Source organism: Rhinoraja longicauda, chromosome 1, assembly GCF_053455715.1.
Source record: "Rhinoraja longicauda isolate Sanriku21f chromosome 1, sRhiLon1.1, whole genome shotgun sequence".
Classification (NCBI taxonomy): domain Eukaryota; kingdom Metazoa; phylum Chordata; class Chondrichthyes; order Rajiformes; family Arhynchobatidae; genus Rhinoraja; species Rhinoraja longicauda.
Window position 1 is genome coordinate 105890444 of NC_135953.1, and position 22139 is coordinate 105912582.

At 41.4% G+C, this 22139-nt stretch overlaps 1 protein-coding gene across 1 annotated transcript in view; it reads left to right on the top strand.

Annotated features, from left to right (window-relative positions):
* gpat3 (glycerol-3-phosphate acyltransferase 3) overlaps window positions 1-22139 on the top strand; it is a 51718-nt gene that overhangs the window by 24357 nt on the left and 5222 nt on the right. Inside the window, exons 7-12 of the mRNA XM_078404070.1 lie at window positions 9292-9385; window positions 10363-10478; window positions 13045-13100; window positions 14512-14597; window positions 16021-16149; window positions 21977-22056. Coding sequence (XP_078260196.1) covers window positions 9292-9385; window positions 10363-10478; window positions 13045-13100; window positions 14512-14597; window positions 16021-16149; window positions 21977-22056 — 561 coding nt within the window. The remainder of the gene's footprint in view (window positions 1-9291; window positions 9386-10362; window positions 10479-13044; window positions 13101-14511; window positions 14598-16020; window positions 16150-21976; window positions 22057-22139) is intronic.

The following is a 22139-nucleotide window of genomic DNA, read 5'->3' on the forward strand; positions in this document are numbered from 1 at the left end:
AAAAAAAACATAACTACAATGTGACAAAAAAGACAAAAGCACAAAAACATGAGGTAAGGTAATTTTCACAAGTCAAATATTTCAGTATTTTCACTGCTGGATTCAAAGAAGGTACAAAAGCATGTGGCATTGAGGGGATAGTTTTACTTGTCCTTAATATGCTGCAGCACTGGGTTCCATATGTTGAAGAACTTTTGAGGGTTGCCAGACAATTCATATCTCAACCTCTCTACGTGTAATATGCCCATTAATTCTCTTAACCAAGTCTCAAACTGAGGAGCAGAGTCTGATTTCCATAGTTTCAAAATACATCTGTTGGCAATTACCATACCATAAACCAAGATTGTGCGAGCATTATGGTCTAGCTTCTCAAGCGTTGTGGAATACCCGAATAGAGCAGTTTCAGGGTCCGGAGTTAAAGTGACGTTTAAAACAGTAGAGTACCATTGAAATAAAAGACACCAAAAGTTGTGAAGTTTTGGACGTCCAAAAGTGGTGAGCGAGTGTACCCTCAGCGGTCTTGCATCTATTACACAAAGGTGAGAGATCAGGAAAGATTTTATGCAGCTTAACCTTAGTGTAATCTGTGTATAACCTTGAATTGAATCAGTTGTAGCCTAGAATTAATAGAACAGGATTTTATACTTTTCAGTACTACCTTCCAGACATCGTCATCAATTTCAATGTTAAGGTCTTCTTCCCAGGTTTGTTTTATTTTTAAAGTAGATTTATCTAGTTTGTTTGAAAAGATACCTACAAAAGATGAGATTAGGTTCTTTGCTTCCGGGAGACCCAGCAAAATTTTGGACAACGAGTCGTCTTCGGGAAGGGACTCAAAAAGCGAATTGTTTTGTCGAACATAATTTCTCAGCTGCAAGTACCTGAAGAATTGAGTTTTGGGCAATGAGAACTTGGATTGTAGCTGATCAAATGATGCAAAGTGTCTATTTATGTAAAGATCTTTTATTGTAACTATCCCTTTACAGCTCCATTCTCTGAATGCTGTGTCTGTAAATGATGGGGGGAAAGCGTGGTTATGCCAGATTGGGGCGTGCATTGACGTATTCGGAAGCTCACAAGCTTTCCTAATTTGGTGCCATATTCTCTGAGCATTGGACAGAGTGAAGTGATCCTCTCCAAGAGAGGTGAGAGATCTGGGTAATGAAAAAAGGAGAGCAGGGAGAGAAGTTTTTGGGGTTAAGCTTTTTTCAATCGCCAGCCAAGGGGGCAGGTCATATCCAACTCCCCGTTCATATGCATACTGCCAGTATACCATGACTCTAACATTGGCCGCCCAATAGTAATATAAAAAGCACAGTAACCCCAGTCCCCCATGTTCCCTCGTTTTTTGAAGATAAGCTTTTGAGATCCTGTGTGCTTTATATCCCCAAATAAATGGCATAATGATAGAATCGATTAACTTAAAGTAGGATTTGGGGATAAAAATAGGGACATTCTGAAATAAATACAGAAATCTCGGCAGGGAGACCATCTTTACTGCGTTCACGGGGCCAATCAAGGAAATAGGGAACGTTCTCCATTTCTCTATGTTCTCCTTTAGTTTGTTCAACCTTTCGGTAAAGTTAATTTTAAAAAGGGTCTTGGGGTTTTTAGATATTTTAATGCCCAGATATTTTATACTGTCCGGATTTGTTTGAAACTGCATGTTGGCTAAGAATACAGGGTCTAATTCTGCTGCTATCGATATAAGTTCACTCTCCTGCCAGTTTATAGTGTAACCTGAGACCTCGCCAAAGGAATTAATAAGCTGGAATAGGTAAGGGACAGAATGTTCAGGGTCAGATACAAAGATGGCAATATCATCCGCATAAAGCGAAATCTTATGTTCCACCCCACCCAGTATTATCGGTTTTATAAGTGCATGCCCTCTTATGCCGATTGCCAGTGGCTCAATGTCTAACGCAAAGAGGAGCGGCGAGAGGGGGCAGCCCTGTCGCGTACCCATCTGAAGGGCAAAAGGGGGTGACCTATCCTGGTTTGTGAGTATGGAAGCGGTGGGATGAGCATATATAAGACGTACCCAGGAAATAAAAGAGGCACCAAGACCAAACTCTTCCAGCACTCTGAGTAAATATCCCCACTCAACCTGATCGAAAGCTTTTTCTGCGTCTAAACACAGAATGGCTTGTTTGGAAGAACTGTCGAATTTGTGATACATAATATTCATTACTCTTCTAACATTAAAGAAAGAGAACCTATTGGGGATGAACCCGGTCTGATCCGTATGGATAATGGATTCTATACACTTATTTAGTCTAGTCGCCATTATTTTAGTAAAAAATTTGAAATCCAAATTAAGCATAGAAATTGGTCAGTATGAGGAGGGATTGGTTTCATCCCTGTCTTGTTTCAATAAGAGAGAAATATTAGCATTGTACAATGGCGGTGGGAGCTTTTTCAACTCGATTGAGTGGGAGAGCATCCTGTGCAGGATCGGAGTTACCTGGTCAGCAAACTTCTTATAAAATTCGACTCCAAAACCGTCTGGCCCAGGGCTCTTGCCGTTTTGCAACGACCTAATTGCATCCATGATTTCTACAGAGGAGGATTCTAAGGCCTCACAAGAGGCACTATCTAATTTTGGTATGTCCAACGTTTTTAACCATGCATTGATAACACCGTTAGCTTTGGATTTATACAGCTCTTGATAATACTCCTTAAAGCGTTCATTTATTAATTTTGGATCGGTTAAAACAACACCCTTGCCTGATTTTATTATATGTATGGCCCTACTTGCTTGTTGCCCTCTAAGCTGACGGGCCAACAATGTATGCGGTTTGTCCCCTAATTCAAAATATCGCTGTTTCAGTCGCAGTAGCTGGTCACTGACTTGATTTGTTAGAATCGTGTTATACTCATATTTAAGACTGAGCATATTTTGCAGCGTTTGGGGGTTGTTTGTGCTCCTATACAACATCTCCATTGGAGAAAGCTCCGAATCAATTTCTTGTAGACGTCTCTCTCTGGATTTCTTTAAAGACGCTTCATACGAAATAATATGACCCCTCATAACTGCCTTGAAAGCTTCCCACAAGGTGGAGTCCGAGACATCAGAAGTGTCATTGGTCTCCAAATATTCTGTAATTTTTTCAGACATGTATTTACAGAAAGTTCCATCATTAAGCAAGGAAAGGCGTAGTCGCCATTTAGCACATCGTTTAGACAGCTTAAAGTCAAAGATAATTGAGGTTGGAGCGTGATCTGAGATCAAAATGTTATGATATTTGGTATTTATTACATTAGGTATGAGTTTCGAGTCTAATAAAAAAGAATCGATACGAGAGTATGAATTGTGCATTTTAGAAAAAAAAGAGTATTCTCTGTCTGTGGGATGCTGTATCCTCCAAATGTCAACTAAATTGGTGGAGGAGATGAGATTTTTCAAAACCGTGGATGCATTCGAAGGGCTACACATTTTATTTGATGACCTATCCAGGTGCCAGTCGAGGATTGTGTTATGGTCTCCTGCAACAATCACATTCGTATTAGAAAGGTCAGGTAGCTTATCAAAGATTTTGCGGAAGAAAGCTGCATCATCAATATTCGGACCATAAACCTTCTGTTCTACCCAGCTCCGCTCCTTCAGTTCACAATCTCCCAGTTACTTCCCCCTTCCCCATCGATTCCATCTGCCCATCACCCACACATTCGTCCCACTGAGTCTGCTTTCTCCGCTGTTCCATCTGCTCATCCTGACTCCCTTATTCGGATCTTTGCTTCACTTTTCTTTCCTATCAAATTCCATTATCTCAAGCCCTTTTTTGCCTCCACCTTCTCAACTTCTGTTGCTACTTCCATCCTTCCCTCACCCACCTCTACTTTAGTTTAGAGATACAGCGTGGAAACGAGCCCTTCAGCCCACCGAGTGCACACCGACGACCAGCGATCACCCGCACACCAGTTCCATGTTATCCCACTTTCGCACCGCTCCCTACATACATGGGGCAATTTACCAAAGCCAATTAACCTTCAAACCTACATGCCTTTGGAATGGGGATGAAACCAGAGCACCTGGAGAAAACCCACGCGGTCACAGGGAGAAGGTACAAACTCCGCACGGACAGAACTCATAATCAAGATCGAACCCGGGTCTCTGGCGCTGTGAGACAGAAGCTGTACCACTGTGCCACACCTAACTCTATTTGACAATTAACTCCCCCTGGATCCACCTCTGGCTTGCCAGCTCTGCTCTACTCTGTCTTCTCACCTATGCACACTACAGTCTTCCCTCTTTTCTTTAAGTCCAGATGAAGGTCCTAACAGAATTGTCCATTGCCCTCAACAGATGCTGCCTCACCTGCACTGTTCCTTCGGCAGCTCTTAAAAAAAAATTCTATTCAGAAGGCCGAGAAGTATTTGCAGAAAGAGAAAGACCTTTTTGTCAGAAAGGCCTTTGATCTGAAACACTAATCACTCTTTTTTTTTACCGATGCTTCCCAACCTACTGAGTACTTCCAATATTTTCTGCTTCAAATTACAACTTGAACTGGTATCGCATGATCAATGTTAATAAAGGGCCTCAATGTACTTCACAGGAACTTGACACTGAGTCATAAGAGGAGTTATTAGGAGATATGACAGTGAAACTGATCAAATAGTTTTTATGTAATCTTTATCTACATTTCACACTGCCTCGGCAAGGCCACCAGCATAATCAAGGACGGGTTTCACCCCAGTCACTCCCTTTTCCCATCAGGGAAGAGGTTCAGAAGTGTGAAAACTCACACCTCCAGCTTCAGGGTTAGTTTCTTCCCAGCAACTCAATCATCCTATCAACAAGCTACTATATACCTCACTGGAGACCCTCGGACCATCTTTAATCGGACTTTACTGGACTTTATTTTGCACTAAACGTTAATCCCATTATCATGTATCTGTAGACCATGGGTGGCTCAATTGTAATCATGTATTGTCTTTCTGCTGACTGGTTAGCATGCAACAAAAACTTTTCATTGTATCTTGAAAAATGTGACAATAAACTAAACTAAACCATGAAAGAAATAGACAGACATGAAAGTATGACTGCTTATTTTAAAGAAATTAAAGTCAAGAGGCTAGAATTGGAGATATTATGGGATGGGGTAGATTTCTAAGACTGAAGGTGTTTGCAGAGATCAGATGAGGTGAAGTTATAGATGGATATGAAAAGAAGGTTGAGGATCTTTTTAAAGTTGTGGTGTTGCTACAATGGGACATGATATCGGTCGGTCAGGCATCATGGGCAAAAAACCATGTGAGTTAGTTGTAGGTGGTAAGTGAATTTCAGTTGCAGATGATGCAAGGTGGGAACTGGTCAAGACAACATTGCAAAAGTCAAGTCCAGAGGTAACAAAGACTTGGGTGAATGTTATAGCAACAAATACATTGAGGAATGGGTGGACATAAGCCTTGTTGTGGTGTAGAAAGAATGGCCCAGTTACTTGATATCAAGTTAGCAAAGCAAATGTTAATATTGTACTTTAATTTTAAAATATTACTTAATATTCTACTTTAAATCACAATATTTTATTTAACATAAATAACAAACAGGTACAATATATTGTTTTGGTTGCATGCCTATATTGGATTGTGTTGACTTCTTTAATATAACTAGTTCAATTCCTGTTGACACACATATGGAAGGTGTAAAGATGAATAATTGGTATCATTTTCAGTAGAGGAAGTAAGTTAACTCTTAGATTGTCACAAGGAAATACTTGAGTAATATTTCCTTTCAGCTCATCTGCAAAAACTGAAATGATTTCCGTACTGGCAAAATTATATTGAAATTGAGGAAATCCGTTTGTATGTTATTTTACTGTCTTGGTGTTTCAAATCTCATAAATTACAATTAGTGATATAATTGGCAATTGTAGAGAAATAATTGAAAATGCTGATGTATTGACTCGGAAATGAAACAATCCATAATAATAGATAAATAACAGGATATAATAATTCAAATCATATCATATCATATCATATATATACAGCCGGAAACAGGCCTTTTCGGCCCTCCAAGTCCGTGCCGCCCAGTGATCCCCGTACATTAACACTATCCTACACCCACTAGGGACAATTTTTACATTTACCCAGCCAATTAACCTACATACCTGTACGTCTTTGGAGTGTGGGAGGAAACCGAAGATCTCGGAGAAAACCCACGCAGGTCACGGGGAGAACGTACAAACTCCTTACAGTGCAGCACCCGTAATCAGGATCGAACCTGAGTCTCCGGCGCTGCATTCGCTGTAAAGCAGCAACACTACCGCTGCGCTACCGTGCCTGGTGGTGAAGTAATTACCAACATTTCAGTAATGATTCAAAGAGAATTACAGGAATTATTGTATTCTTAAAACCAAAGCTGTTAAAATGTACATTTACTCTCTAGCCCCCATTCAATTTTAATACTAAAACCAAAGCTGTTAAAATGTACATTTACTCTCCAGCCCCCATTCAATTTTAATTCCCTTTCTTTTCAGCACACTCCACATTGACTCATGAACATTTCTTTACATCTGGACTGAATGTAGTTTCTAAATTTCCAATTTTAAAATTGTTTCTAAAACCAGTTGTGACTTTTCCCACCCCCAGTAACTATTGGACAACCAAAAAACCCCAAAAACATGTAAAGTTTAACTTGGCCACTTACCAGTAAATTTCTTCAGTGATTCCTGCAACTTGCCTGTTAAATGATTATGCAGTTTGTTCTCTGAACTCTTTGCCTTCCAATATATAATTATGGGCAAACAGTGTTGATACCTTGTGGTCAGCTGTCTTCTGCTGCACATTGCATGAAGTCAGTTTTTGATAGGAATAGCCCCATTAATGTAGAATCTGGGGCAATGCTTTTTCACTTTCCTGTAAAACCTTTGGAGTTAATGGTTAATTTGCTTGTAGAAAATATTTTGAAGCTTTTTTTTGGTATTTTTTTGTATTTTTCTTATCTAAACTTTAATTATTAATCTGCACTGTTTGAACTGGTTTGAACATTTAAAAGACTTGGACTTGGTACGTGGATAGGAAAAGTTTAGCGGGATATGGCCCAAATGCGAGCAAATGGGACTAGCTGAGATCGGGCCTCTTGGTTGGCATGGACTAGTTGGGCCAAAGGGCCAGTTTTCCATGCTGTATGACTCCATGAATCTATGGTTTATATTTTTGCACAATTTCAAATAGTATTGGGGCTGTCCGACTTCATGGGGAGTGGGAAACTCTAACATGCTACAAATATTGCATGTAGTTTTGGAAGAAAGTGCATCCAGAAGAACTAACATCTGAAAATTAGATTATAATGGAAAGCAGCAACTACTGAACTCTCGAAAATATAAATCTGTGAATATTGTGGTGTGACTATTGAACACTCTAACCTCAACTAACCCTTACTTTCCCTCTCTCTCTGTCCCTCTCTCACCCTAGTTCTCTGACTAGTTTCACTGTCCTCCTGATTAATCTTATTGATTGTATGCCTCATTGTTACCTTCCCCATAGCTAAAAATGAACTATTCTGCATTTCTTTGATCATCGTCTGCTTTGATATGTCGTTTTCACACCTTACCCTTCTATATCTCTAGACTCCCTTTCCCTTGACTCTCAATCCGAAAAAGCGGCTCGACCCGAAACATCACCCATTCCTTCTCTCCAGTGATGCTGCTTGACCCGCTGATTTACTCCAGCATTTTGTGTCTATGGTGCAAACCAAGTTGTACTAGCTAAAAGTCATCTTGTTGAATCTCATGGTCTATTCTCCTTTTCACCCAGGTCACAGCTAACAATGGCCTGTTTCCTTTAGCATCGTTACATGTTTGCATATCTTTCATTTATTTGTTCTACTTTTTTTCTATATCACCGTCTATATCTCTTGTTTCTCTTTCCCCTGACCCTCAGTCTGAAGAAGTGTCTCGACCCGAGAGGTCACCTATTCCTTTTCTCCAGAGAAGCAGTCTGACTCGCTGAGTTACTCCAGTTTTTTGTGCTCATCTGCAATTCCTTCCTACACAAAATATGTGTGTATGTCTGCTGATTAGTTAATTGGCTAGATATCAGATATGGTTATTTAGACTAACTGGAGTTAATGCCCAGAGCAGTCTATGTTTCCTTATTCATTTTGGGTAAGCAATTTTTTTACTTAATTACATAAAACACAACAGTTATTTCGTTCCATCAAGATTTATCAATGTAAAATTCTTTCAAATCAAGTGCTGCACACTGTGAAATATGTGGGCTTAATCTGGGCTTCATTTTCCTTTTTAACTTGGTTTTTTTCATCAGTTCTGTTCAGTAAATGTAAGAAAACCTGCCTTTTTAAAAATAAAACACAGATTTTTATGTGCACTGATTTACTCGTAAATTGCTGATTAGTCTGGAAGATTATTCCAGGATTTCATCATATCTTTTTGGCTTGGATATTTTTGGCCTTGGTGACTGTCTACGATGATTTCTTGGCTCTTGATGAGGTAGGAAATATCTAGTCACATTTTTGGCCAACTTGGATGGAGGGAAAGTTTGATGGGCCAGCAGGGCTTTCTCTGCCTGTTATTCCCAAGAGTTTGTACTTTACTTCCCAAGGTTGCTGTCAGACAGTTTCGTTTTAGTTTACGTTTTAGTTTACGTTTACGTTTTAGTTTACCTTTTGTTATACAGCATGGAAACGGGACCTTCGGCCACCGAGTTCGTGCCTGTACACTATTTCTGACTTCCTCTGTTAATGTCTTAAGGATGCATTTTTTTAAATTGTTTACCCCTTAAATGGTAATAATTAAATAATGATTTAATAATAATTTAACCAATAATTTAATGGTGCTTTAAATCAACACCATTAGGAATGCTTTTAATTACTGCAGCAACTCCTGTCCGGCTTTTGTGGAACAAGTTCCTGATTTAACACTAGCTCCAGCTGTGCATCAGTGCAAAAAGAAAGAATAGGTTTAATACTCGTGAGTGCATGAATGAACAGTGTGGGAGTCAGCTTCTGCACATGCACCATCACTTAGGGTTGCTTTGTCTTTATATGGAAGACAGGCTGCTTTGCACTGTTCTGTGAAAGTGGAATAAGAAGGCAATTCATGAGGTGACATAAACTGATATGTAACCAGGTTCAAAACAGGAAGCCTGTGAGTTGAAATTACACTGGACAAGGCGACATTACTTGGAACCCGACCTGCAATTTTTGAGAGTCTTTATTTAAGGCAGGTTTGTTGGCCTTGTTAGGGTAGAAGAAACTGATCCATTGCAGGTGCTGGAGGTTTTGACTGTTAATGAAGGGAAACGTTAATGCATAATTTGTAATTGCAGGGAAAACAAACCAAAGAGAGGAGGTATTTGTGTTGCAAACCACACATCACCAATAGATGTCGTCATACTGGCCAATGATGGAGGCTATGCGATGGTGAGAAGAATAATTCTTGTAATAAGCTATTCAGTTGGAATCCATTATTTAAAAATAAAGGTATATTGGGAAACTTTGCACTAATGGATTACTTTTTGAAGTTACTATTAAAACACAAAGTACTTGTGCTATAACACCAGGAGAAGCGCTTAACCAAGAAAACCAAGCCAAATGCCAAAGTAGTCTGTAAACTGCTTATTTCACAAAATGCTGGAGTAACTCAGCAGGTCAGGCAGCATCTTAGGAGAGAAGGAATGGGTGACGTTTCGGGTCGAGACCCTTCTTCAGACTGATGTCAGGAGGGCAGGGCCCACTGTAAGCTGCTTATACACACATGCTATAGGACAATGACTAACTCCATATGCAATAATAAACTATAACAAGCACATAAAAACTGATTGTGTAGATGCAAGTATGTCATTGGGGTTATCAAGTGGGCACCTCCCTTCACTGGTGTTTTGTTGACCCACGACAAACGAGTTAGGCCCACAACACCTCGGGAAGGCTCAACAGTTATTTGTTTTATATTTTGTAATTGTTGATAATCATTTTCTTTCAGTGTGTTAAGATAGTAGTGTTGACAATTAATTTAGCTATGAAGGATAAAAGGGCAGCACGGTGGCGCAGCGGTAGATTTGATGTCTGACAGTGCCAGGGACCCGGGTTTGACCCTGCCTACGGGTGCTGTCTGTACGCAGTTTGTATGTTCTCCTCGTGACTGCATGGGTTTTCCCAAGGTGCTCCGGTTTCCTCCTTCAATCCAAAGACATACTTGCTTTTAGGTTGATTGGTTTCGGTAAAAATTGTAAATTGTCCCCAGTGTGTAGAATAGTGCTCGTGTACAGGGATCACTGGTCAGTGTGTACAGGGATCACTGGTCAGCGTGGACTCGGTGGGCCGAAGGTCCTATTTCTGCTCTGTATGTCTAAATTAAACTAAAACTAAACTAAACTATTATATGTCACACTTCTGAACAGGTTGGGCAGGTGCATGGAGGACTCTTGGGAATTATTCAGAGATCCATGGTCAAGGCCTGTCCACATATCTGGTTTGAAAGGTTGGAAATGAAAGATCGTCTTCTTGTATTGAAAAGGTCAGATATAGTCAGTGTTACCTTCAATGTTGTTTCTAATTTCCCTGTCTTTATATTCAGCAGAGAAGTACGTGGAAAACTGGGACAATAGCAATGAGTTGCTTTGAAACTATTGTTTAATTACTTGTTTACCAAATGTTGATCCAATGTTGCAGAATGTATATTGGTTTAAATTGTTAGTTGCAACCTTGATTTTCTAGCTCTTTTGTTGCACTTTCTGCATTAGCTTAATAAGTTTACTACTGAGGGTATTGGCTATGGCCTGATAGGTTATCTTGGTCAGATGCTTGGGGTTTGAAGTCCCACCACAGAGCAAGTGAAAGCTGAAATAAAAGCAGAAAATATTCAGCAAGTCAAACAGCATCCATGTAGAGAAGACTTAGAAACATAGAAAATAGGTGCAGGAGTAGGCCATTCGGCCCTTCGAGCCTGCACCGCCATTCAATATGATCATGGCTGATCATCCAGCTCAGTAGCCTGTACCTGCCTTCTCTCCATGCCCCCTGATCCCTTTAGCAAAAAGGGCCACATCTAACTCCCTCTTAAATATAGCCAATGAACTGGCCTCAACTACCTTCTGTGGCAGAGAATTCCACAGACTCACCACTCTCTGTGTGAAGAAATGTTTTCTCATCTCGGTCCTAAAAGACTTCCTCATTATCCTTAAGCTGTGACCCCTGGTTCTGGACTCCCCCAACATCGGGAACAATCTTCCCGCATCTAGCCTCTCCAACCCCTTAAGAATTTTATATGTTTCTATAAGATCCCCCCTCAGTCTTCTAAATTCCAGCGAGTACAAGCCCAGTCTATCCAGTCTTTCCTCATATGCAAGTCCCGCCATCCCAGGGATCAATCTGGTGAACCTTCTCTGTACTCCCTCTAAGGCAAGAACGTCTTTCCTCAGGTTAGGAGACCAAAACTGCACACAATACTCCAGGTGCGGTCTTACCAAGGCCCTGTACAACTGCAGCAGAACCTCCCTGCTCCTAAACTCAAATCCTCATGAAGCACAACAAGTCTCTGCAAGTGCCGTTGGTTGGGTACGAAATTTTTTACAATGACCCAAATTTGAGTCAGGCTTCAATTGCTAATGGTTAGGATTTAATGTTACGCCTGAGCTGGACTCTACATTACAGGTGGATGTACAAAATGAGGAACCTATAAGAATTATCACTCAAATCTATTGTGCCATTAAATTAAGTCTTGGCTGCTCTAGATCTCCACACCAAAAACGTGATTTGGGTCTGCATCAAAAAAAGCTATCAATGTTTAGTTAAGCCTCAACTGTTTTTTGGGAAAAATATTCCAGACTACTCTCTCTGCGAGATATTCCCTAAATGGCCTTTAATTTTGTACTCGCCCTATCGCTCAATCCAATGATACTTTTTCGCCTTCCCACTCTATGGCCTTGAACATCAGAGCCGGCCTCCCTTTAACCCCTCATTCTAAACCAGAAAGAAGCCCAGTCCATGCTAAACCTCATGACAGTCTTATTAGCTTAGTTTCTGTTTTGGAAAATCCCTTTTCTGAAAACTAATCAAGGCTTGGTGCTATAATGTTCCTTTTCCTGTTTCTTCTATTTCATTGAGTCTTCCTTTTGTTCTTCATTTGGCTCTTTGTGGCTTTTCCACCTCAGAGGTGATCTTACTTACTTGCAGAACTCCCAGGTATTTCAACATGGTTGCCAAGGAGTAGGCCATTCAGCCCTTTGAGCCAGCACCGCCATTCAATATGATCAAGGCTGATCATCCAAAATCAGTACCCCGTTCCTGCTTTCTCCCCATATCCCTTGATTCCATAAGCCCTAAGAGCTATATCTAACTCTCTCTTGAATACATCTCTCGCCTTTTTACAACCCCCTATTGTGACAGGATTCTTTTAGGTAATCATGAGTACACCTTCTCCCTATTGCTTCAGCGTATTGTATCAGTGCCTCAGCTTTCACAATTTGTCGAAATAAGAAACTGCAGATGCTAGTTTCCAAAAAAGGACACAAAGTTCTGGAGTAACTCAGTGGGTCAAGCAGCATCCCTAGAGAACCTAACACTTCAGATTGAAGAAGGGTCCCGACCTGAAACCTCACCTATCCATGTTCCCTAGGAATGCTGCCTGACCCGCTGAGTTACTCCGTCTGACAAATTGTTATCCATACAGTTATGTTCTTCACCTTCAGGAGGTATATGGAGCCTTTTATGAGTGACGATAGTGGTTGAGGAAGATGAATTGTCCTTGACATTCATGAATATTGGCCCATTTAATCGTATGAGTGAAAGGGCATCATTTTAATGCTTGGATTGTTTCTGTCTCTCTGAACAGTTTCTTTAGATTGGTGAGTCTACATCTGTTGAATTATGAGTGCTACATAAGGCAATTAGTTACATTGCATGGTAGAATCAGAATTTGATTCCTCGAGACAATGAATAATTCAAGTTCACATCCCATAAGTAGTGGAAGACCTGAATGCAGATTAGCCAAACAGTTTGATCAGAATTACAACCTCCCGATCTTCAAAGGACTATTGAAGATCGTCTTCCTATGTATGATGAACCTTCTCTTCTCCTTACAGACTGGGCGATCATGTTGCCGATAAAACAAAACTTCCAATTTTAATATTTCCTGAAGGTAAGGACAATTTTACCATTTGTTTCTTCTTTGCAGTCAGGGTGATACCTAAAAATCATAATTTGCATCATTAAAACAAAAGGTTTATACAAAAGAAATGTATGCACTGATGAATGTACTATAGAAATAGAATTGCACTCTCAGTCAAATTTTATTTCAAAATTATTGATATCTGGATCAGGGAATTAGACCCATTCTTGGAGCCCAAGTGCTACTGCCACCTGAGCGATTCTGTGTTGAACTTGATTCAATATCCAAGTAAAAAAATTATACCAAGGCATTAATGAAGCAATCTGAATGTACATACAGCTGATACTGGAAGTGGAAATAAAAGTAGAGAATGGTTTAAAAAAAAAAATCAGCAGGTCAAGCAGCATCTGTGGAGAGAGAAACAGAGTTGTGTTTTAGATTGATAGCCTTTCAACTGAACTGTTTAGTTTAGTTTTTAGAGATACAGTGTGGAAACATGACCTCTGCCCACAGAGTCCACGCTGACCAATAGATCACCCATACATTAGTTCTATCTTGCAGACCAGGAACAATTTATAGAAGCTAATTAACCTATTTGGTGTGTGGAGGTAACCGGAGCACCCGAAGAAAACCCACGTGGTCCCAGGGAGAACATACAAACTCCATACAGACAGCACCCATAGTCAGTCAGAACCCAGGTCTCTGGTGTTGTGAGGCAACAACTCTATTGTTACGCCACTGTGCCGCAGAGGAAGTTAGAAATGACATAACTTTTAAGTTGAAGAGAAATGGGGAGGGACAGGAAGATTAAAAAGAAGGATGTCTAGGCCAGAGATCAGTAGAGATTGAGTGATGCAAGTGATGATGGAGCTGATTGAAAATTTTCTATCCTGCTCTTAATCTGATATCTGTCTATGGCCCCTTACACTTTTAGAATGAAGCTCGGTATTAGCTCAAAGAACAGCATCTCATCTTTTCACTCGGCACATTACAGCCTTCGGAATTCAACACCAAATTCAGCGATTTCTAATTTTTCCCAGTTCTCTTATTGGCCATAAATCTGTAAGGTAAACTCTGTTTCTTCTCCATGTACACATTGGTTACATCAACCATTTTCTGTTTTTAATTCAAGTTAATGATGTAATTTTGCATTACTTGTGTTGAGATGTCAACTTGTATTTGTAGCAATAGAATCTTGTAACATCAGGGTCATAGTGGATGTTGAATGTTCTGAGGTTCTGCTGAACACCGAGTTGAGTAAAGTGACACTAGACATTCACAGCGGTGGAATACATGTTGGGTTTTAGAATGAACCAGATGTTAGGATATGTACTAAACCAATCTAGATGCTTTATTGGTTGGCAACGATCCCATAGAATGCTTCTGTTTCTATGTAATATCAACTTGTCATTTAATTCTGGAATATGAAACTTATTTTCAGGTACTTGTATCAATAATACCTCCGTTATGATGTTCAAGAAGGGAAGCTTTGAGATAGAAGGCACTATCTATCCAGTTGCAATCAAGGTAAATTGAGAACTCTGACTGCTACTTGTTCAATCTTTCATATGTTTTGTCTGAATCAGTGGAACAAGAGTGTGTTTTGTGGCAAAGTAAAGAGGAAAGGCCCAGTGCGATTAAAAATGGGACCTGATTTAGAGCTGTACTTAACAAGATGTGTGCCAATATCTGTTTCTGTTAAATAGGCACTTAGTAGCTTCTTGCAAGTATTGCTTAGTTTCTTTTTTACGTTCAGTTTTCCAGACAAGCTACTGTAAATGGCAGCACTAATGCCTCCTGTCCTTAATTCTTTGCTGATGTGCCTTATTCCAGGCAAGGGGATCTTTTCAAAATACTTACACATGTATCCAATCTGTGCCTGGCATGTTGAATAGTCTAATTTGCAGGCCCTGCTAAAGGCTTCTGGAGCCATTGAGCAGCAGAGCAGATAGAATCTATTGAGTTAAGCCATTCAGCTCCTTATTTGTTTAGCATAACTTAGAAGGAGCTATCATTTAACCTTAATAGCCCTGCTATTACATAAAAGATAGAACAGTACAGCCCAGGAACAGGCCCTTCGGCCCATTATGTCCATGCTGAACATGACTCATGATCCATATCCCTCCATTCACTGCATATCTGCATGCCTATATAAAAGCCTCCGAAATGCCCCTATCATATCTGCTTCCACCACCATCCTTAGCAGCACGTTCCAGGCACCCACAACTCGCTGTGTAAAACAAAAGAAAACCTTACCTCACCCTCCCTACCTCCTTATACGTTGTCCCTCTGACCTTAAAAGCTATGCTCTCCTAGTCTTTGACATTTGCACCCGGTGGGGAGGGGGGGGGGGGGGGGGGGGGGGGGCGGGGTGGAGGGAGGTTCTGACTGGTAACCCTATCTATGCCACGCTATGTAATTTATGACCAGTATTCTTTGGTAAGTTAGTTTTGATAGTGCTTCCATCGCAGCCACATGCTATGTAAAGAAAATTCCCCTCTTCATGTTGCTTGCCCTTTGGCCAATTACTTTTAAGTTGAGTGCCCTGTGTAATGATCTTCCTTCAGATATGTGTTAACAGTTTCTCCTTATTTATCCATTAGGAGTCCTCATGAGAAAGTGATGCCAAGACCAATATTCATTTATCAGCAGTGATGTAGTGAATATTCTGTTTCCGAGGTCTATGTTGCTTTCCTTGCACCGTCATCCCTTCCCCGCCCACATGTCACTGAAAGATTTCTGTTTGTCCAAGAGCAACAAAAAAAAGGATGCTTGCAAACACAGACCAATTGTGCTGAAAGCAACATGGGAATAAGCAAAAGATCACAGTACTTGGCTGTAAGATTTTGGGGCCTTAAAATCAGAAGCTTTTACATGCCAATTTTGTACTGTTGGAGCATTGACTCTGATATTAAGACTTTCATTGAGTGGGTGTTATTTTATTTTGCAGTATGACCGTCAGTTTGGGGATGCCTTTTGGAACAGCAGTAAGTACGGTATGGTGACCTACCTGCTCCAGATGATGACTAGTTGGGCCATTGTCTGCAATGTGTGGTACTTGCCTCCAATGACAAGACAGGTATGTGACTGATTATCTGCCCAAGTGCTAAGCTGCACTGGCAGCACGGTGGCGCAGCGGGAGAGTTGCTTCCGTACAGTGCTTACAGTGCCAGAGACCCTGGTTCGATCCTGGCTACAGGTGCTGTCTGTATGGAGTTTGGCCGAAGTTGGACTGAAGGGCCTGTTTCCACACTCTGTGAGTCTATGAGTGACTTACTGCCCTCTGATGTGGCTTTGCAACACAGCAAGGAGAACTGCGAGTCTTTCTCCTTTTATGGAACCTTTTAATAAATTGGTTCTCATTAGACATGTTAATAAATAGTTCCAGTGATGATTTCAATACTTGCCATGATTTTCCTTTTCTCAGCTTTTAATTGATCTCTCGCTGCTTTAGCACACACAGAGAGTGGATCATAAGCGCTCTGTGCTTACCCAGTAGTTTGATTTGTGATGTCTTCTGTCGGAAGGCACCTGACCATCTTTTCCAGAATTGCTCCTCCTGTGGTCCAACCCTAATTCTCTCATCCAGCAAAAATGAAAGGTAGTACAATGGGTGATATGAGGAAGAGCATCTCATATTTTGCTTGGGCAGCTTACAACCCAGTGGTATGAATATTGATTTCTCTAACTTCAAGTAACCCCGGCATTCCCTCTTTCTCCATTCCTCCCCCACCCAAGTCGCACCAGCTTCTCGTTCTCACCCAACAAGCTGCTAACAATGGCCTGTTTCCTTTATCATCGTTACTTTTTTGCAAATTTTTCATTCATTGTTCTATATCTCTGTACATCACCGTCTAAATCTCTTGTTTCCCTTTCCTGTGACTTTCAGTCTGAAGAAGGGTCTTGACTCGAAACGTCACCCATTCCTTCTCTCCAGAGATGCTGCCTGTCGCACTTACTCCAGCTTTTTGGTATATACAATAGGTGGCAAATGAGTTTGGATCCTGAAGTCAGGAAGGAGGATTTTGGATGTAGGTTATGTGGTGGCCGAATTGCAGGGGTGGGCTGGAGACTAAATTTTCCAATTACCCAAGCATGCAAGAAGTCTTGTCTAATTCTAGACTTTCGTTTACATTTTCTGCTCGCCAAGCTACAGGGCTGAAGTCGGAAGACGTTTTACTTTTGACATCAATTCTAAAGTCTGATCTAAAGTTTAGTTTAGTTTATTGTCACATGACACCGAGGTACAGTAAAAACCTTTTTGTTTTATTTGAAGCATTTATTTCAAGAGGACTAGAATATAAAAACAGGGATGCAGTGCTGAGGCTTTATAAGGGTATTGGGAACAGGTTTGGGCCTCATCTGAGGAGGGATGTGCAAGGTCCAGAGGAGATTTATGAGCATAATCCTGGGGATGATTGGGCTAACATATGATGAGCATCTGATGGCACTGGGTCTGAACTCACTGGAATTTAGAAGGATGAGGAGTGACCTCAATGAAACTTACCAAATAGTGAAAGGCCTGGGTAGAGTGGATCTAGAGAGGATATTCCCAATAATGAGAGAGTCTAGGACCAGAGGGCACAGTATGTACCTTTACGAAGGAGATGAGGAAAAATGTCTTTAGTCAGAGAGTAGTGTATCTGGGGAATTCATTGCCTCAGACGGTTGTGGAGGCCAAGTCATTGGGTATTTTTAAAGTAGAAATTGACAGATTCTTGATTCGTAAGGGTGTCAAGGGTTATGGGGAGAAGGCAGCAGCATGGGGTTGAGAAGGAAAGATAGATTGACCATGATTGTATGGCAGAGTAGACTTGATGGGCCAAATGGCCTAATTTTGCTCCGATGACTTGTGAACTTATGAAAGGGTCATGAACATCAAAATAGCTCTCGGAAACAAGCCTGGCATGACTGTGAAAATACTAGGACACAAGAAACTGTGATTGTTGTTTTACAAAAAATGGACACAAAGTGCTGGAGTAACTCAACGAGTCAGGCAACATCTCTGGAAAACATGGATAAGTGACGTTTTGAATTGGGACCCACCTTCAGATGGAAATACTGTCAGTTCAATCCAGCTGCAGTGTATATGTAATTAAATGAGATGATTTGCTTGCATTAAACCAGCCAATTTTCAATTTTTTGTCAATCTAAAAGCATTAACTGCTGGAAAGGAATTTAATCAAAACAAATCCCTCCTGAGCTCTGCTGAGATACTTTTTGACCGATTGCTCAATATATTTCCTATTTGAATATCTATCCAGAATTAAAAAAATATTAATTACTCTTAAATAATTACCAAACCCAGTCTTTTGCTCCACTGTGGCTTTCCCAGAGCTAGTTGTTTTCATATCCACAGTAATTGGGAGCAGAGTAGATGGAAGGGAATTTAATTTGTTGGTGTTTTGCCATGTGTGATGTCAAACCAATGTCACACTTTGATTTGTGAAATCCTTTCGTCTGTATGTGGGGTTGGAGGGGAATTGGCACATATAGTCATAGAGTCATACAGCGTGGAAACAGGCCCTTCGGCCCAACTTGTCCACGCCGACCAACATGTTCCATTTACACTAGTCCGACCTGACTGCATTTGGCCGTATTGCTCTAAACATGTCCCATCCATTTACCTGTTCAAATGTTTCTTAAACGTAATAATGCTCGTGATTGAAGGGAGATGAAAGCCTGGATCCAGGGTGCAGTAGTAGGCAGTAATTCTGTCACATCTGCTTGTGTACAGGCTTTCACTAAACCCAAATAGGCTTGGACTTTGTGAAGAATGTCATGAAAAGGGTACAATTATCAGGAAAAACTGAACAGCCTGGATACATTTCCCCATAAAAGAGAATGTGGAGGGACAACCTAGTAAAAATGACCTTAAAATCATTGAGAAATTTGCTGGAGCAAGTGGTGGGGTCTGCAGCATGGAGGCTGTGGGCCTGAAGCTGAGCCTGGAACTCAGGTGAGGCGACGGCTATTCCTTCTCTCCAGAGATGCTGTCTGACCCGCTGAGTTACTCCACCTTTCTGTGTCCATCTTAGAGATTTGATGGAATACTGTACGGGTTGAGATATATTGATGCAGGAAACACTCGAAGCAATGGCCAGAACTGTAAGATATTCAATAATAAATTGAACAGAGGTTTCAAGCTAAATTTCATTGTAACAAGGATTGCTTATACATCCATGAAAGCGAAGCGAATGCGAGGATTTTCTTTGTGGTTTGATGCAAGGGATGAGAAAGGTGGCACAATGGTAGAGCTTCTGCCTCACAGCACCAGAGACCCGGGTTCGATCATAACTGTGGGTGCTGTCTGTTTGGAGTTCGTACGTATTCCCTGTGACTGCGTGGGTTTTCTCCGGGAGCTCCAGTTTGCTCCCACATTCCAAAGACGTACAGGTTTGTAGGTTAGTTGGCTCTGGTAAAATTGTAAATTGTCCCTAGCGTGTAGGATAGTGCAAGTGTATGGGGATTGCTGGTTGGCGTGGACTCAGTGGGCCGAAGAGCCTGTTTCCACGCTGTATCTCTGAAGTCTAAAGACCCGTCCTGACGTGACTTTGTGATCCACCAGGCCTATAATGAGGCCTGGTGGAAACTAGAAGAATAACATCTCATCGTTTGGACACTGGAACCTTCTGGAATGAGCATTGACTTTTCCAATTTCAAGTAAACTGCTCTCTCAAGCAAAACACTCAGTGGGTCAGGCAGCATCTGTGGAGGGAATGGACAGGTAACCAACCTCCCCAGATGCTTCCCGACTTGCTGAGATCCCCCAGCACTTTGTGCTTTTCTCAATATTTCAAATCTGCAGTCTATTGCATCTCCATTAAACCGCTCTCTCGTTGTTTTCCATTATCACACAATCACAATCACAATAAAACTTTATTAGCCAAGTATGTTTTGCAACATACGAGGAACTTCATTTGCCATACAGTCATAACAGTAAAAAGCAACAGGACACACAAAATGAACATTTTAACATGAACATCCACCACAGTGACTCCTCCACATTCCTCACTGTGATAGAAGGTGAAAAACAGTTCAATCTCTCCCTTCTTTGTCCTCCAGCGGTCGGGGGCTCTAACCTTCCGTTGATGGAATGATCTTGACTCCCGTAGCCGGCGGCGAGCCTTCTCGTCGGGGCGATCAAGCTCCTTCATCGGGGGGGGGGGGGGGGAAATCTCAGCTCCCCTGCGCCGGCAATCTACCCCAGGTCAGGACCAGTCAAACCTCGTGCAGCTTTTGGAGCTCCCGACCGGTCTCAACCTGAGACTGTGAGCTCTGATGTTAGTCCGCAGGATGCATTGGAGTGTCGATCCCAGGCAAGGGATCGCAGGCTCAGATGATAAGTCCATGCCCCCGCGGGGACTCAAGGTCAGTCCCAGGCAAGACCTCCAGCTCTGTGATGTTAGGTCACAGAGCGATTAGAGATACGATCCGGAAAACAATCGCAGCTCCGGCAAGGTAAGAGATTGAAAATAAGTTTCCCCCGACCTCCTCTCCCACCCCCCACATAAAACAAACCAGAGAACATTTACACAAACTTCTAAAACTTACTAAAAATAACAAGAGTTTGAAAAGGACAGACATACTGTAGGCGAGGCAGCCATCGTGTGGCGCCCCCTGGTGGCATCATGTCCCTTTCTCATTCCGTATCATTAAATTATTTTGCTAAAAGTCAGTACTTATGCTCCTTATCACCTGAGTCTTTCTTAACTTATTACTGTATAGGGTTTTATCTCATACCTCAATCCTTAATTCTTCTCTCTTTTCATTCTCCTCCCCCCCCCCCCCCCTGCTCTGCTTTGAAAACTGTAAACCCTCTTCACTCCTTCCTCTCAGCCCACTCCCCTCCCCCCTCCATTTCCTCGCCACCCAGTTCTGAGGAAGGGGCGCTGGCTTGAAATGTTGACTGGTCTCTCTTTCCACAGATGCTACTTGACTGGCTGAGTTCTTTCAGCACTTCTGTGCATTAAGCATTGATAATTTGGTCCAAAAGTCTTAATTATGACTTGAGAATGGTCCTGAGCTACTATCTGCTTCATTGAAGACCCTCGGACTATCTTTAAACAGACTTTACTGGACTTTATCTTGTGCTAAACGTTATTCCCTTTATCATACATCTGTGCGCTGTGGACAGCTCGATTGCAGTCATGTATAGTCTTTCTGCTGATTGGTGACACACAGTGAAAAAGCTTTTCACTGTATCTTGGTATACTTGACAAATAAATTAAAAATAAACTAAAATTGTATGTGATATAGATGTAGGAGTTTAGCAAAGAGTTACTGTCTTATCTGTTACCTGTAAGTAATGCAGCTGAATATAGCAGCTTGCGTATATTGGAGGAGCCTATTGCGTGGTCTAATATACCGTGATTCACTTTGTGTGAGCAATGCTTCAGAATGTACGCAAATGGCAAGCCAAAATCATCTTTGATAAAATGGAAATGTGTTGAAAATCCCTCTGCAGAGGCTGCTTTTAGTTCACGCTTAGGGCGGCACAGTGGCGCAGCGGCGCAGCGGTAGAGTTGCTGCCTTACTGCTCTTACAGCACCAGAGATCCGGGTTCGATCCTGACTACTGGTGCTGCCTGTACGGAGTTTGCATGTTCTAGCTGCGATTGCCTGGGTTTTTTCCGAGCGCTCCGGTTTCCTCCCACATCACAGAGATGTAAAGGTTTATAGGTTAATTGGCTTCTGTGAATTGGCCCTAGTATGTAGGATAGAACTAATGTACAGGGTGATCGCTAGTCGGTGCAGACTTAGTGGGCCATAGGGCCTGTTTCCACACAATATCTTTAAACTAAACTGTTCTCCAATTGAAAGCTAAACTTTGTAGTTAAAGCTAGTTTGTAAAGTGACATTTGTTTGTTTCCTTAATGATGAATTTCCGCTTCTCTTACTCTACAGGAAGAGGAGGATGCTGTACAGTTTGCCAATCGAGTGAAAGCGGCCATAGCTCAACAGGGAGGCCTGGTGGATCTTGCCTGGTAATTCAACCGACTTGGGTGATGGAAAAGAGAAATCTAAAGAATCTTAAAAGATTTATCTTCATGATCTGATTTTTAAAAAT